The following is a 16,567-nucleotide window of genomic DNA, read 5'->3' on the forward strand; positions in this document are numbered from 1 at the left end:
AATCCGGATGTTATTATTTAATCCGGATTTTATTATTTAATCCGGATGTTATTATTTAATCCGGATTTTATTATTTAATCCGGATGTTATTATTTAATCCGGATTTTATTATTTAATCCGGATTTTATTATTTAATCCGGATTTTATTATTTAATCCGGATTTTATTATTTAATCCAGATTTTATTATTTAATCCAGATTTTATTTAATTTATCCAGATTTTATTTAATTTATCCAGATTTTATTTAATTTATCCAGATTTTATTTAATTTATCCAGATTTTATTTAATTTATCCAGATTTTATTATATTTATCCAGATTTTATTATATTTATCCAGATTTTATTATATTTATCCGGATTTTATTATATTTATCCGGATTTTATTGTATTTATCCGGATTTTATTGTATTTATCCGGATTTTATTATATTTATACGGATTTTATTATATTTATACGGATTTTATTATACTTATCAGGATTTTATTATACTTATCAGGATTTTATTGTATATATCCAGATATTTTTGTATTTATCCGGATGGTTTAATTTATCCAGATTTAATTGTTTTAGATAAATACAATTAAATTGTATTTATCCGTATTTTTTAATATGTCTAGCCCTTATCTGAGGCATGGCCTATCAGGGCTCTATCTTAATGTCGTCTGCTTGTAGGACTGATAAAAACTGTAAAAATTTATTTTACAGAATCCTAAATTTTAAGGCCAAGAAATCACTAATAATTTTATTTAATGAATTAATTAATCGTATTAAAATAAGTTGGTTTCAGTTCCTATTGGTATTCCTAAATCTTTATCCAAAGACTAGCTCAAGTCAATAATCTCTATTGGGCATCGTTAACTAACAGTTCCAAAGACTATCAACAACCGTCTTAGATTTGACAGTCCATAAGTGGGGTGGCGGAGTTTTTAGCACTTTCGCCTCGCAGCAAGAGGAGCCGGGTTCGATCCCAACTTGTGGCACTGGGTGAAAACTCGAAACAACTCCTTCCGCGTTGAGTTTCCCCACTGGTTAAGGGGTTTTCCCTCGAGCTCTTCGGTTTACCCTTCCATAAAAACTTGTTGAGCTTAACGGTAATAGTGAGTGTAGGGAGCTGTTGGCTCGCGTGGTACGCAGGGCTTGCCACCACCCTCCTACGCATTGTAACCCGGCCACCTGAATTAATGGCTTTAAAAGTCGCTTGATGACTTAGGCCTAAGGTGGTGCCTTGGGTATTAGCCTAGCTGATTATTATAATTCATTATTATGTTCGTTACGGTAATAGTAATGGTTAGTAGTGGTTGAAATATATCATAGAAAATGTACATTTTTTACGCTAACTAAACCACGACGGTTCATCGATGAGCATCGTGACGTCAAAAAGCGTACAGGCAGAAATCGGCATCAATTCTGAGCTCTACTGAACGTACCCCAAGTTAGGAAGTATACTTTTTCCCACGAGGGCTGGAAAACAAAAGTACAAGAATGATCCCCAGGCCACATCGCGTGTTCAGCCGTTTCTTGATAAATGGTTTAATTTTCTTGCACCCGTTCCTTCTCTCTCTCTGTCTTTACAATAAGAAATTTCCATTTTTTTTTCTAATTTCTTTTCTGCCATTTTTATTGATTTCTTTTTTAACCCTGTCCCGCACTCCGTATCACGTGACGTTTATGTTTCATTTTTAAATACATTATTTTTGTTAAGAATGAAAATCCTTTTTTCTTTTCATATTTTCGACGATTCGTCTATTTCTGTTTAGCTGAATTTTGGTCAGAAATGATCGTCGATATTTATTGTAAACAAACGGGCGAATGAAAATGCACATCTTTTGTCAAAAGGTTCTTTCGTGCGAATGAAAATGCCCATTTATGTTCTTAAGCTTCATTTGTGCAGATGAAAATGCCCATCTATGATTATAACTTCATAAGCTCTATTTGTGCGAATGAAAATGCCCATGTATGTTAATAAGCTCTATTTGTGCAAATGAAAATGCCCTTCTATGATCATAAGCTCAGTTTGTGCGAATGAAAATGCCCATCTTTGTTAATAAGCTCTATTTGTGCAAATGAAAATGCCCATCTATGATCATAAGCTATTTTTGTGCAAATGGAAATGCACATCTATGTTCTTAAGCTTCATTGGTGCAAATGAAAATGCCCTTCTATGATTATAACTTAAAAAGCTCCATTTGTGCGAATAAAAATGCCCGTCTATGATCATAGCTCCATTTGTGCGAATGAAAATGCCCATCTATGATCATAACTTCATAAGCTTCTTTCGTGCGAATGAAAATGCCCGTCTATGATCATAATTTCATAAGCTTCTTTCGTGCGAATAAAAATGCCCATCTATGATCATAACTTCATAAGCTTCTTTCGTGCGAATGAAAATGCCCGTCTATGATCATAACTTCATAAGCTTCTTTCGTGCGAATAAAAATGCCCATCTATGATTATCACTTCATAAGCACCATTTGTGCGAATGAAAATGCCCATCTATGTTAAAAAGCTCTATTTGTGCAAATGAAAATGCCCATCTATGATCATAAGCTTCTTTTGTGCAAATGTAAATGCACATCTATGTTCTTAAGCTTCATTGGTGCAAATGAAAATGCCCATCTATGATTATAACTTCAAAAGCTCCATTTGTGCGAATAAAAATGCCCATCTTTTATCATAAGCTCCATTTGTGCCAATGAAAATACCCATCTATGATCATAAGCTCCATTTGTGCGAATGAAAATGCCCGTCTATGATCATAAGCTCCATTTGTGTGAATGAAAATGCCCATCTATGATCATAAGCTCCATTTGTGCCAATGAAAATACCCATCTATGATCATAACTTCATAAGCTTCTTTCGTGCGAATGAAAATGCCCATCGATGCCCTTAAGCGTCTTTCACGATAGCCTTTTAGTCTTTAGGGTGAAAATGCCCGTCTCCAACCGCCAACCAAAATAACTGGCTCTCTCTTCCCCCTTCGACGCGATCCAAAGCGAGTTATAATTATACTTGAATGATATTCGTGTTATTGAGGCGCCCCTTCTGGCTCGCGGGCTTGCTTGTGGATCCTCCCATTTCTCATCCTTCCGCGGGGAATATCGGAAATCGATACTGTTACTTCCGCAAAATACGGAAACGCACGTCGCTTCATCCGCCTTCTCAGATCTAGTTAGTAATATGCAAATTAAAATAAATATTTTCGAATATTTCCACGCTTCTGCTGTTACCAACACTCTTAGAAATCTTCTTTCTACATTTTAGCATCGAATTCAATTAACCTTTTTATTTTACATAGAGCTACATAGCGGCCAATATTAGACGCATGGTTGAAAAATAACTTTTTTTTTAAATTAAAAAATCCAGTATGGATGTAACTGGTGTTTAATCCGGTTAAAACCACTAATAAAAAATACTCAAGTTCCTTATATCATTCGAAAACGCTCAAATTAACCGATTTCAAAATGACGTTTTTGCGCGTGACAATACCTTTACAGTTTACATTGTGAGGTCTAGAAGACCTTTTTACCTGCTTTTATACTCTAACAGAGGGGTATTTTCACGCCCAAAATGAATATTAAGATCCCCAAATTGCTTATATCTAGCCCTCATTACTTCGTGAGACGACGTAGCAGACGACAAAAAGTGAAGATTAATTTTTAGTTTCGTTTTGGAAATAAATGCAGAATATTGTATTCTGCATTTTTTATTTGATATAAAAAGTATTAAAATTTTCAATATTTCTAATTCATTTCTCAATATTTTCCGGTTGTTAAAACCGGCTTAAACCAGTCTGGCTGTTTCTTGCCAACCCTTATTAGAAGCTCACGCAAGACTAGATTTTCGTCTGCTAAACAAAATAAAAAAATAAGAAATTGCCTGCTTTGCAATCCAAAATTTTTTTAACTTCTCGTGTTGGCCGCTCTAAATTGAAAGGACTAATTGTGGAAAAGGTTATCTGGAGTTAAGGTTTTCTATAAGTTCAGTTTCATATTTTACATTAATATTTACACTCACTAGGAACGGACTATAAAGCTTTAGTTTCATATTTAGTTATTTTTTCGATTTGTAGGGACTACAGCGCTTTCCTAAACAGCTTTTGTTTAATCAGCATTTTCCAAAACAGCGTTTTGTCAAAATAGCGCTTTGTCATAACAGCGTTTCTTTATACAGCGTTTCCCAAAACAACAAATTGTTCAAACGGCGCTTTGTCATAGCGGCGGTTCTCAAAACCGTATTTTGTCGAAACAGCGTTTCCCAAAACGGCGCTGCTTTCTATAGCACTAATAATATAGGCCTATTGTAATACATATTTTTCTAGAATTTCGGCAAATTTCATAACCTAATGGTTTCTGCCGATAGTTAGTATTGCAAACTTACCTAACCTAACCTAACCTAACCTTACCCCTGAAGTTCATATGTATGTTATACATTTTCCATCGTCAATTCATATAAATTTTAAGAAACCGCTGTCTTGACCAAAACCGCTGTTTCAAAATCGCTAATTTGAGAAACGCTATATTCAGAAACGCTGTTTTAACAAAGCGCCGTTGCAAAAAAAATGCTGTTTTGAAAAACGCTATTTTAACAAATGCTATTTTAGTCAAGCGCTCTATTCCCTACATACCCTTTTTACCAATCACTTCCAAAACACTTGTGAAAATATCCATTCAATGTGGAAAATCGTATTACACGGTTTCTGAAGATTATTTCTGGTAAGGTCTAAAATTCTAAAAAAAAAATGGTTTTAAAATTTTGGATACGTGAGATATCGGAAAAATAATATTTGAAATTTGTTATTGACGAGAGCTACAAACTTAGACACTCAATAGTTTTGATCAATTTTTGAGCTAATACGCGAACTGGGGAACTTGTAGGAGTGTAGATTGTATAAATGTTCCCCATTCACGTTTTAGAAGGATGACCTAACATCTTTATTGTCCTGAACAGGTTTTATCGAAATGATTTTGTAATTCTGTAGATTACGCTAATTTTGAGTTTTTTTTCCCAGAACATTCAACTTATAATATGAAAATGTTCATTTAATTCGTTGATAAAATTTAATATTTATTGAATATTATCAATACAAAATAATATTCAATGATTCTCTACAGTTTAATACATGTTGATGTCAAAAATTCTATCGATTTTAATGAAAATTCTATATCCTACATTATAATGATCCTTATCAGTATCGATTTGCCATGTTGGAAAAATAGGTATTGTTGCTGAGACTTCGTAGAATTTTGAAGCGCCTCAATCTAGGTATGGATCAGCTAGGCTAATAGCCTTTGCAACACCCTATGCCCAAGTCATCTAGCGACTTATGTCTTTAATCAGGTGGCCGGGTTACAATGCGTAGGAGGGTATTGGCAAGCCCTTCATGACACGCGAGCCCACAACTCCCTACACTAACTATTACCGTTAACCTCAGCAAGTTATACTTAACTAAATCCACCTAGAAAATCCGGCTTAAATATAACTGAATAAATGCGGTGAAAACTCACTGAAAATTACCAAAATTTAAATATTACTTGTAAAAACCAAACCAATATAAGAAAAATTAATTAAATAAAATTATTAGTACTTTCTTGACCTTAATAGTTAGTTGGAAAAAAAAATTTAACAGATTTTTATCAGTCCTACAAGCCGTGCCTCAAATTAGAAATAGACATATTATATCCGGATAAATACAATAAAATCCGGATAAATATAATAAAATACGAAAAAATACTATAAAATCCGGATAAATACTATAAAATCCGGATAAATATTATAAAATCCGGATAATTACTATAAAATCTGGATAAATATAATAAAATCCGAATAAATATAATAAAATCCGGATAAATATAATAAAATCCGGATAAATAATATAAAATCTGGAAATATACTATAATATCCGGAAAATACTTTAAATCCGGATAAGTGCAATAAAATCCGGATAAAAGCAATCAAATCCGGATAAATACTATAATATCCGGATAAATACTATAAAATCCGGATAAATACTTTTTAAATAAACATATTTTAGTCATGAAGTATCTTGTCATTTTTATGTAAATAATTTTTAATATTAGATGATCATACATTAACTGTTGCAGAATAATTAAAGTCCGTAACTAAAGAAAAATGATCTGAAGAATATTGAAACGATGGTATCTCAATAGCGTCACTGCCGGGGAAGTCCAAAACCTTTCGCACCACCAATGAGTTCTTCGTATAGAAAATGTAATCGATAGCGTGACTCTCTTGGTCCACTTTCCGGACGTGTCTCGTGGTTCTGGGAGGCTCCAAATTGGCTTCTACCAAATCGCCGCCTGTTGAGGTGGCATTGGGGCCCGAATATCCTTCGGCAGCGTACGAACTACCCAATTGCAGATCCTGGTCGGATAATACGGCGTGGTACATGGGCTCTCGTGGTTCCGCGTTGAAGTCCCCAGTTAACACTAGAGGACATTTTTCTGGTATCTGCTCGCGAATCCACTTCAGAAGGTCTGTGCCTTGTGACCACACCAATTTGTTGTACTTGATGAGCTGTTGGCCAGAAAAATTTCTTAACATCTAGGTTTATAAATGTCAATTTATTAAATTTACAAGGTACCCGAGGTGTTTATGGCCAATTTTGTTCCAAGTCGGACGTAATATAGAACTATATGAGATATGAAATTTCCCAAAAGGAGACGTTGCACTACCCATTCGATTTGCCATGGCAACCGAAAATGTTTTTGACCACTTAAAACAAAAATAAGATTGTTTCCTTATTTTACCCAAAAATTGTTACAATTTTACCCCAATTTACTCAAACTTTACGAAATTTACTTAAATGTGGTCCAAATTACCCATTTCGTGATTTTAAATTTAAAAAAAAATCGTACAGGGTACCCTGGGAAACCGAGAAAATGCCATGTTTTTTTAAATAGAGATTTTTTTGTTTTAAGTGGTCAAAAATATTCTCGGTTGCCATGACAAATTGAATGGGTAGTGCAAAGTCTCATTTTGGGAAATTTCATATCTCATGTAGGTGGTCTACATTACGCCCGACTTGGAACAAAATCGGCAATAAACAACTCGGGTACTCTCCTTGTTGTATATTACCTTCGCCACAAAGATTGTGGTTCCTTTTAAGAATAGCCATGAGAGCCACTTGGTTGGTCTTACAACCATTCACTTCGAGGACTCTTTCCTTAATCGTCAATGGACTCCAGAATTCTTCATTCCAGAAGATGGCGCACCCATCTGGTCCGTTATTTTCTTCGTACTTTAAACACGGAGAATCGGGTTTGGCCAGGAACACGCCCTTGAATCCTAAACTTTCCAAGGTTGTTTTGAAGAATTTATAATGGTCCACTTCTTGCAAGCACAAGATATCGGGCTGCAATGTCACTATCTCCTCCAGAAGGCGCCATCGACGTTGTGTCCATTGCAGAACGTCTTTTGGACAAGAAGAAAAGGCATCTTTGCTTAATGCTGTAAGAAAACATTACTGTCAACGGAATTCATATTGATTACTAGGAATGATCATCGAAGCGTGATGTGGGCAGGCTCATTTCTTTTATGTCTCACCCTCAGAGTTATATCACCATACGCGATACGGCAGTTTAAGCATTCCAAGTAGAGGTATGGATTCCTATACCTTAAGGAGAGGAAAGAGTTCTAAACCTTCTTATTGGAAGATTCTCAAACCATGATAGTAGATAAATACTAGATAAACATGAGTTCCTGACACCTAGGAGCAACAAACACAGCACCCCAGACAAGGAGAATGCAAACCGTCAAAAGGCGTGTATTTTCTTGCGTACAGTTTTCATTGGTTAGACGCTTTAGCGCCTGCTGCCGTCGGAAGGGGAAAATTCTGAAATTGTCTCCCCCCCCCGCCCGTAAAACATTCAGCGTAAAGGCTCGTCCAATGAAATTTGTACACAACCCCGCGTTAGCGTGTTTAAAGGCTAGCTGCGTTCTCCTTGTGTTTGTGGCTCCTAGCTGACACAGACCACGATTCATTTCAACTCAAGTTTTACCATAAGAACTTAATTTTATAGTGACAATATGATACTGTTGTAGCAGAAATTAATTGGAAATTACGTATTCAATAATTCTACTAGTTTCGACCAGTCAAGACTGTATTTTTTAAAGTTAAGTAGAATTACTATATCGAGATGATCCCTGGTCACCATGGTCAAATTTAAACGCTTACCGTCAGCCAAGACATTCCATTGCAAAACTCTGAAAGCGAATCCCCTAGCAACAGGAGACGCGTCGATATCGTGTCCGAGACCAATTAGTTTCCACGTGCTCGAATCCCTTGTCAACGGACTGCCATAAAACTTTCTTTCTAATAATGGCGGCCACGCGTACAGCTCCAAGTGACATCGCTTTAACACTTGGTCCCACGTTGTTGATGGCGGAAACACCAAGTTCTCGTCAGCTTTGTCTGAATAATCCATTTTGAAACTTACCTAATTTCGCTTGTTAATTTAATGGCCTAGTATTTCTTCTGCCTGTTTTCCTTTAAGTTTACTTCCCGCCGCGCAAATATCCTGGTGGTAGGCCCACGTGTTCCGCTTTTGACCTACCACCAGGATATTTGCGCGGCGGGAAGTAAACTTAAAGGAAAACAGGCAGAAGAAATACTAGGCCTTTAACGAAGAAACACTAAGAGACTTTAAGTAATTGTAAATATTTGAATAAACTGGTTAATAAATGGAAGGACACCGGAAAAGTCCTTTAAGTTTTTAACCTGTTTGTCTTGCACAGTGGACGATTCAGACGAGCAAATACTTTATCAACAATTGAATTAATTGTGTGGATTTTTTTACAGTGGCAATGATACGACTTTTAAGAATTCACGTACGATTACACGACTTATCTTATCATAAATGAGGACTCCGGTTTTTTATCTATATTATATATTGATTGCCTGGCATTAAATAGATTTTCATTTGAAGTTGACTAACCCCAAGGTCTTTCTTCAGAATGACGTTCTTGATGTAATACCCTGAAAGGAAGGTGGGAAGATCTACATGTAGTGGGTGATGTCGTCGATATCGTTGTCCTTGTAGCTTCAATTCCCACTTCCAGATGGTGCTATAGACTCTTAAACGCGCCTCCCATTACCTTACAGTCTACGGGGAGGGTGATGGAAAAAACCGGTTTTGGGGGATGAAATTTCTGCGGTAGAGGGCTGGCTCGTTGGTTGTCTGTACGATAATGGCGGCGCCCAGTACACGTTTCTAAAAAGAGTGTATAGTTCCAGCATTGGAAATTACGAGTATAAATGTAGTTCGAGTCTTTTGAGGTACAGCAATGTAGATCGCTTTGCGTATTATTGAGCATGTGGTGTGGTGGGGTGGCGGAGTGGTTAGTACTTTCGCCTCGCAGCAAGAGGAGCCGGGTTCGATCCCAGCTTGTGGCACTGGGTGAAAACTCGGAACAACTCCTTCAGCTTTGAGTTGCAAGTTCTCTCCCCACTGGTTTAATTGGTTTTCCCCCGAGCTCTTCGGTTTCCCCTTCCATAAAAACTTGTAGAAGTTAACGGTAATAGTTAGTGTAGAGAGCTGTTGGCTCGCGTGGCTTGCAGGGCTTGCCACCACCCTCCTACGCATTGTAACCTGGCCACCTGAAATAAAGGCTTTAAAAGTCGCTCGATGACTTGGGCCTAAGGTGGTGCCTTGGGTATTAGCCTAGATTATTATTTTTATTATTATTATTATATGGTTTGTAACTGTCTCACCGCTGAAGAAAAACAACGGTCCGAGGACGGAACGCAACTGTTATACGATAATTCGTTCAATGTAAACCATTGTTATAAATTATGGAACCAAATTCTTTAATAAGCTCAAGATTGATAAGAAATACAGGGTGTTTCAAAAGGTTATGCGAAAATATTAAGGAGTTGTAGCCTTGTAGGGAGTGAGTTGAGAAGTATTCTTGTTTTTTCGCCATTTTCCTACGATGAGTTAATAGAGCGCCAGAGAGCTTCAAAGTGTGGCCTGCTAGCCCCTGGAAGTAGGCTGCAACGAGGGTTAAACCAAGCAGCAGGGAAATGCGAACATTAAGGTTTGGGTTCGTGTGATAGGTAAAAAGGACTTTGCAAACAAATCGAGGTAACCAGCGTAAAAAGTAAACTTAAACAGTATTTAAAATCCCTGCTGCTTGGTTTTGCGCTTATCGCAGCCTACTTCCAAATACTAATTTTGGTCACCGATAGATGGCACTATTACGTAGCGCATCCGGAACATATTTTCCAAATACTAATTTTGGTCACCGAGAGACAAATTTAAAAGTCATAAGAACGTTTTTTCCTAAATAAACTTATCAAAATATAAGCAAACGATGCAAAAATTATATTAAAATGCAAATATAATTATTTATAAGGTCAAATTTACGAATAACGATGAGGAAAAACTATTAGCGTCTGCTTTAGCCGCTGCCTATCTAGGTTTCAATGGTGAAACAAAGGGGTCGTAGCGATAGTTTTCGGTCGCAAATGGACTAGAGTTGGACATAAGGCACTAGTCACGACATTTGACTACCAAAATAACTGCTCTGCTACTAAAATTAATCGAATCTGGGGGCTCACTAGTCAATTTGACTTTTGAAAAATTTACCTAAATATTCATAAGTAATGGCGAATATGGCGTCTCATAAATTCATCATTCATCAATCCCATTTTATTTTACTAAAATAAATAACGATATGAGGCTCACTAGTCAAGCTGACTTACAAAAATATCCTTATGTCCAACCCTCGAATAGACTGTAAAAATAACGATTAACACGTTCCACGATTTCGTTTTAACCTAACTAGCGCCAATCATCCTTAACATCTGTTAATCTGGTGGCGGAAATGCGAAATTCGTTGATCCACCATCAATACGCGAATTTATAACCTTTTGAAATATTACTTTAATTACTAAGATGACGTAATCGGTGACGTAGCTACAAAGTTATCGTCTGATTTTTTTTCTATGGTTTTGTGTTGTAACTGCAGTGTTGGTAGGTTAACAAAACACACCTGGAAAAAAGGTAACAATTTGCGTAACAAAATAAAATAATCGAATGATCATTCGCGTAAACGTTAGACTCCGCCCAAGCCTCGTGTCTCCATCTATCGGAAAGAATGGAGAAAAGGCAAAGTGGTAGAATAATTATTTCGGCGGGTCCCTTGTAGGTTTTCCAGCTATTAGACAACTCAATTAAAAGCTTTACTTTTATATATATTTCGGCGATAGGAGGCGCCACGTTGTGGCCAGAGCCGCGGGGGGTTTTACATTAAAAGCCACCGCTAGGTGCCGCTCATGGCTCGGGCTCGTAGCGGCCGAAGCCAGAGTGCAAACAAAAATTTTAATTCCCTTTGACTAAATTTGTCGACTTTAATGAAGTGACGCGCTGGCTTCGGCCTTAATATCGGCGCTCGCCCCCTGCCGGTGGAAAGTTTAATTAGTTAATTCTATTTTCTAGCAGCGCTCTAGTCACTCAACCTGTTTTCCGTTCGGCTTCTACTTCGCCTCTATAATTATATTTTTGTTCTCCGATAGACCATTAAATTCCTCTTCGGTCTTGTAAAGGTCGACCTTTTATATTTTATGTATAAGGCCACGCTGTTCTTTTCCCAGAGGAATTGTAGCTTTGCCTTTTCACTTTTAAGAGGCGAATGGTTTTAGATTTAACAGGGTTGCCGCAATACCCGGAAAACATGGAAAAGTCAGGGCACTTTTCAATGGCTCTAAAAGTCGTGTAATTTTTAAATGGGTCAGAGTAAAGTGAGATGATTTTAAGGACTAGTAAAAACAGTCAGGGTAAAGTGAGATGATTTTAAGGACTAGTAAAAACAGTCAGGGTAAAGTGAGAGGATTTTAAGGACTAGTAAAAACAGTCAGGGTAAAGTGAGAGGATTTTAAGGACTAGTAAAAACAGTCAGGGTAGAGTGAGGGGATTTTAAGGACTAGTAAAAACAGTTAGGGTAGAGTGAGGGGATTTTAAAGACTAGTAAACAGTCAGGGTAGAGTGAGGGGATTTTAAAGACTAGTAAACAGTCAGGGTAGAGTGAGGGGATTTTAAAGGCTAGTAAACAGTCAGGGTAGAGTGAGGGGATTTTAAAGACTAGTAAACAGTCAGGGTAGAGTGAGGGGATTTTAAAGCCTAGTAAACAGTCAGGGTAGAGTGAGGGGATTTTAAGGACTAGTAAAAACAGTCAGGGTAGAGTGAGGGGATTTTAAAAACTAGTAAACAGTCAGGGTAGAGTGAGGGGATTTTAAAGACTAGTAAACAGTCAGGGTAGAGTGAGGGGATTTTAAGGACTAGTAAACAGTCAGGGTAGAGTGAGGGGATTTTAAGGACTAGTAAACAGTCAGGGTAGAGTGAGGGGATTTTAAAGACTAGTAAACAGTCAGGGTAGAGTGAGGGGATTTTAAAGACTAGTAAAAACAGTCAGGGTAGAGTGAGGGGATTTTAAAGACTAGTAAACAGTCAGGGTAGAGTGAGAGGATTTTAAGGACTAGTAAAAACAGTCAGGGTAGAGTGAGGGGATTTTAAGGACTAGTAAACAGTCAGGGTAGAGTGAGGGGATTTTAAAGACTAGTAAACAGTCAGGGTAGAGTGAGGGGATTTTAAGGACTAGTAAACAGTCAGGGTAGAGTGAGGGGATTTTAAAGACTAGTAAACAGTCAGGGTAGAGTGAGGGGATTTTAAAGACTAGTAAAAACAGTCAGGGTAGAGTGAGGGGATTTTAAAGACTAGTAAAAACAGTCAGGGTAGAGTGAGGGGATTTTAAAGACTAGTAAAAACAGTCAAGGTAGAGTGATGAGAACTTTAAGGATTAGTAAAAACAGTCAGGGTTTTGCGCTTGTTGCAGCCTACTTCCAGGGGTTAGTAGGCCACACTTTGAAGCTCTCTGGCGCTCTTTTAACTCATCGTAGGAAAACTGGAAAAACAGGTATACTTCTCAACTCACCCCCTACAACTCCTTAAAATATTTGCATCACCTTTTGAAACACCCTGAAGACCAAAATGTGATTCGTGAAATGTTTGGAAGAGCATTGTAGTATGATTGACACCTGGGAGGTTGAAATGTAACTCTGTACCTCTATATATAACCGCTATACTGTTTAACTATTAATAAATACTAGTTTGGTAGATGTTAACGGATACGAAGCTGTAGTGTATAATTTCTAACGGCCGTCGTTATACGCAATGGCACGGTCTAATATAGCAGCTGAAACAACAGGGATTTAAAGTGATGGTCCGCGCCACAGATTAGACCAAATGCCGACGGCGATGACGCCTATCGAACAATGGCCAGCGGCATAGACAAGTAACGAGGAGAGGGGGGGGATATTTGACGCCTACATTCCGGCGGCCATTCACTCCTTGGCCTGTTATTGTACCAACTGTGATTAATATTGGTTCGGCTTACATTAATACGAAGAGCCCAGAACTCGGCATCTTGGTCGCTATTTAGCCCACAGGCCGTGTCCTGACGACTCCTCAAGTTCGATTACCCAACTCCGTCTCTCTAACGGTCTACGGAGTTGGTGTTGCTCTCGTTAAAGCCACTAAGGTAGGACAGAATCCGAAAATATGCTCAATTCGTACAGTTACGGTATTCGTAAGAATATTTCGATACCTGAGATCAGAGGTCTAGCAAGTCTTAACTATATTTTTGTTATAAATCTAGAATGTTTCGCTTTCCCCAAATTATCATTCCCATCCATGCCCAAAATGCGCTTTCCCCATATTCTTATTCCCACCCATGCCCAAATTTATCATTCCCATCCATGCCCAAAATTCGCTTTCCCCAAATTCTTATATCAACCCATGCCCAAAATTCGCGTTCCCCAAATTATCATTACCACTCAAGCGCAAAATTTGCATTTACCAAATTCTTGTTCCCACCCATGCCCAAAATTTACATTTACCAAATTATTGTTCCCACCCATGCCTAAAATTTGCATTTACCAAATTATTGTTCCCACCCATGCCTAAAATTTGCATTTACCAAATTCTTGTTCCCACCCATGCCCAAAATTGGCATTTACCAAATTCTTGTTCCCACAAATGCCCAAAATTCGCATTTACCAAATTATTGTTCCCACCCATGCCCAAAATTGGCATTTACCAAATTCTTATTCTCACCCATGCCCAAAATGATCGTTCCCCAAATTTTCATTCCCCAAATTCTTATTCCCACCCATGCCCAAAATTCGCGTTCCCCAAAATATCATTACCAATCAAGTCCAAAATTCGCAATCCCCAACTTCTTATTCCCACTCATACCCAAAATTGTCATTCTCACCCATGCCCAAAATTCGCGTTCCCCAAATTATCATTCGCCATTCAAAATATTACCACCAGATAGAAAATCCATTCCCGCTCATGACTGAACTCAAACGTACCTTTCATTTCTACACCCCACCTGAAAATAAAGTATCAATCTGATTCCCGGTACTATGGTAAATGGTAAAGAAAATCATTACCATTCGGCTCTTTAGATTATAATATTTATTAAAACGTCAAGGGATATTGGTCCAAAATCCGAATATTTACTGTAAATCAGTGAAATTTGTGAAGGTTATTTCTAAAATGCAACTTATCTTACTTTAGAAGCGCATAGGATGTTACCTTAGCATTCAATGGCTGTATTCTAAAATATTAGGTGCTTTTAAAGCTGCAAATGTCAGATACAAATCAGAGAAAGTCCAGCAAACATCAGAGAAATCTGTTTACCATATGTTGTTTGAACTCTGAATTATATTATTCCATATTTAATGTCAAAGCCGTCTTAGAATCTTAAATAGTTGGTCTCCTGGGTTGGATTGGCCTCAATAAGCATTATGGGGCCCATATTTTCGGCTCCAAGTTACCTTTTACTAATAATGTATGCAGATTTCAATGATTCCCGGAAGATACGCTCCTCCTACCCGCAGAGAGAGCCTGTGATTGTACCGGAGTGTCTTCCCCCCACCCTTACCGGGAAAAAGGGGGAATATTACTGGAGGAAAGTCAAGGGGGCGTGGTTTAATTTCCATGACCCCACGAGACGAACGGTGTAGTTAAACATTTAATATTTATTAATTATTAATTAAGTTTTTAGCGACTTGCACAGCTATACTTATTTTTAAAAGGAGAAACAACGAATTTTAAAGTGCACAAGAAAATTTTTAAAATTGTGCACTTTAAAATTCGTAGTTTCTCCTTTTAAAAATAAGTATTGAATATTTAAATTTAAATTTTTTTAACACTTCTTTTGATTATGTAATTTATGTTATTCGTTTAGGGTGAATTACAGCTAGGAGCAACAAACACAAGGAGAATGCAGCTAGCCTTTAAACACGCTAACGCAGTGTTGTGTACAAATTTCATTGGACGAGCCTTTACGCTGAACATTTTACGGACGGGGGGGAGACAATTTCCGAATTTTCCCCTTCCGACGGCAGTAGGCGCTAAAGTATCTAACCAATGAAAACTGTCCACAAGAAAATGCACGACTTTTGACGGGTTGCGTTCTCATTTTGTGGGCAGTGCTGTGTTTGTTGCTCCTAGATTCCAGCGACTACTTGTTTAATTTGATCAAACAATTTTATTACGAAATCACATAAAAATTTCTCGAACGTACAATTTGAAAGCGTAATTCTCGTATTGGCCGCTAAGGAGCGCTGGCTACTTATATTTTCCTCCCCCTTCCGTCTCGTCGATACTTCGACCCCAGCGCCACCTCGCGTCCCCTTTTATAATTATATCGGAAAGAGGGCTTCAACATTTCGTATTGATTTTGGGACGAAATGAAAGACACCAAAATCGAGTGCTGCCGACAAATTTGGGGGTGCAATGGGCGGACGGTTCATCTTTCATACGTTTAAAAGCATTGTCATGTTTTGCCCTTCTTTCGGGGCCGCTTTAATTTGGGCCGTGTATCATATTTTGGGGAGCCTTTTCATTTTAATTTACATTATTTCTTCGGTGGCATAGGTCCCTCTGTTTAATATGTATTGGGAGAATTGGCAGTCATATCAAAGTACGTGGTTTTAGTCACGCCTAGAAATATATTTAAAGTGAAACTATTGGTTTACTCCCCAATGTTGTTGTTGTTGGCGTCGTGATTTGAGGTATGTTGTTGTTGTTGTTGGCGTTGTAATTTGAGACCCATTCTTCGTATGGGCTTATATAAATTATTATATTTCTCGAGAACTAAAAATATTATATTGGGATTTTAACATTTTCTACTGAAATTCATTCAGAAAATTAGAATTAAATGATTAAAATAAAAAAGAACCTAGGAAGAGCAAAGGTCAAAGATTTTAACCTAAATTAAATAGGTCAAGGGTCAAATGTACAAAATTTCTAAAATTACTTATGTAACGCGCAGGAAAATGTCTTTCAATCAAGGTTTGTTTCATTAAAATCGGATAATTTTTCATTAAGATATTTACTTGCCTATTTCAGGGGCCAAGGCCATTTTTGCCATTTTTTGGCATTTTCCAATGTGTAATATCTCAAAACCTATTCATCGGATGTCAATTTTTTTTTGGAAATTGGCTTTTTCGCAAAAAAAAGAACCCCAAAAACTAATT

The 16,567-nt window shown here is 37.4% G+C and overlaps 1 protein-coding gene and 1 long non-coding RNA gene across 2 annotated transcripts in view; one reads left to right on the top strand and one right to left on the bottom strand.

Moving 5' to 3' along the window:
• LOC149969079 (uncharacterized) overlaps nucleotides 1–16,567 on the top strand; it is a 162,732-nt gene that overhangs the window by 43,129 nt on the left and 103,036 nt on the right. The gene's annotated exons all lie outside the window — the stretch shown is intronic.
• On the bottom strand, nucleotides 6,042–8,556 carry LOC149969080 (nocturnin-like). The gene is made up of 3 exons (XM_090174277.1): nucleotides 8,195–8,556; nucleotides 7,096–7,467; nucleotides 6,042–6,534 (listed from the first exon to the last, which is right to left on the bottom strand). Exons 1-3 carry the CDS (start codon nucleotides 8,442–8,444, stop codon nucleotides 6,365–6,367), a joined length of 792 nt encoding a protein of 263 aa, XP_090030403.1. The 5' UTR covers nucleotides 8,445–8,556; the 3' UTR covers nucleotides 6,042–6,364.

This window comes from Leiobunum rupestre, chromosome 1, assembly GCF_980474605.1.
Source record: "Leiobunum rupestre chromosome 1, qqLeiRupe1.1.hap1, whole genome shotgun sequence".
Classification (NCBI taxonomy): domain Eukaryota; kingdom Metazoa; phylum Arthropoda; class Arachnida; order Opiliones; family Sclerosomatidae; genus Leiobunum; species Leiobunum rupestre.

Excerpts from the sequence above, each read along its gene's own strand:
- LOC149969080 (XM_090174277.1), bottom strand. The coding sequence starts at position 8,444 with ATGGATTATTCAGACAAAGCTGACGAGAACTTGGTGTTTCCGCCATCA. Across the intron at positions 7,468-8,194 it reads ATGGAATGTCTTGGCTGACG|CATTAAGCAAAGATGCCTTT; the intron begins GTAAGCGTTTAA and ends GTTTTCTTACAG. Across the intron at positions 6,535-7,095 it reads CCACAATCTTTGTGGCGAAG|CTCATCAAGTACAACAAATT; the intron begins GTAATATACAAC and ends TCTGGCCAACAG.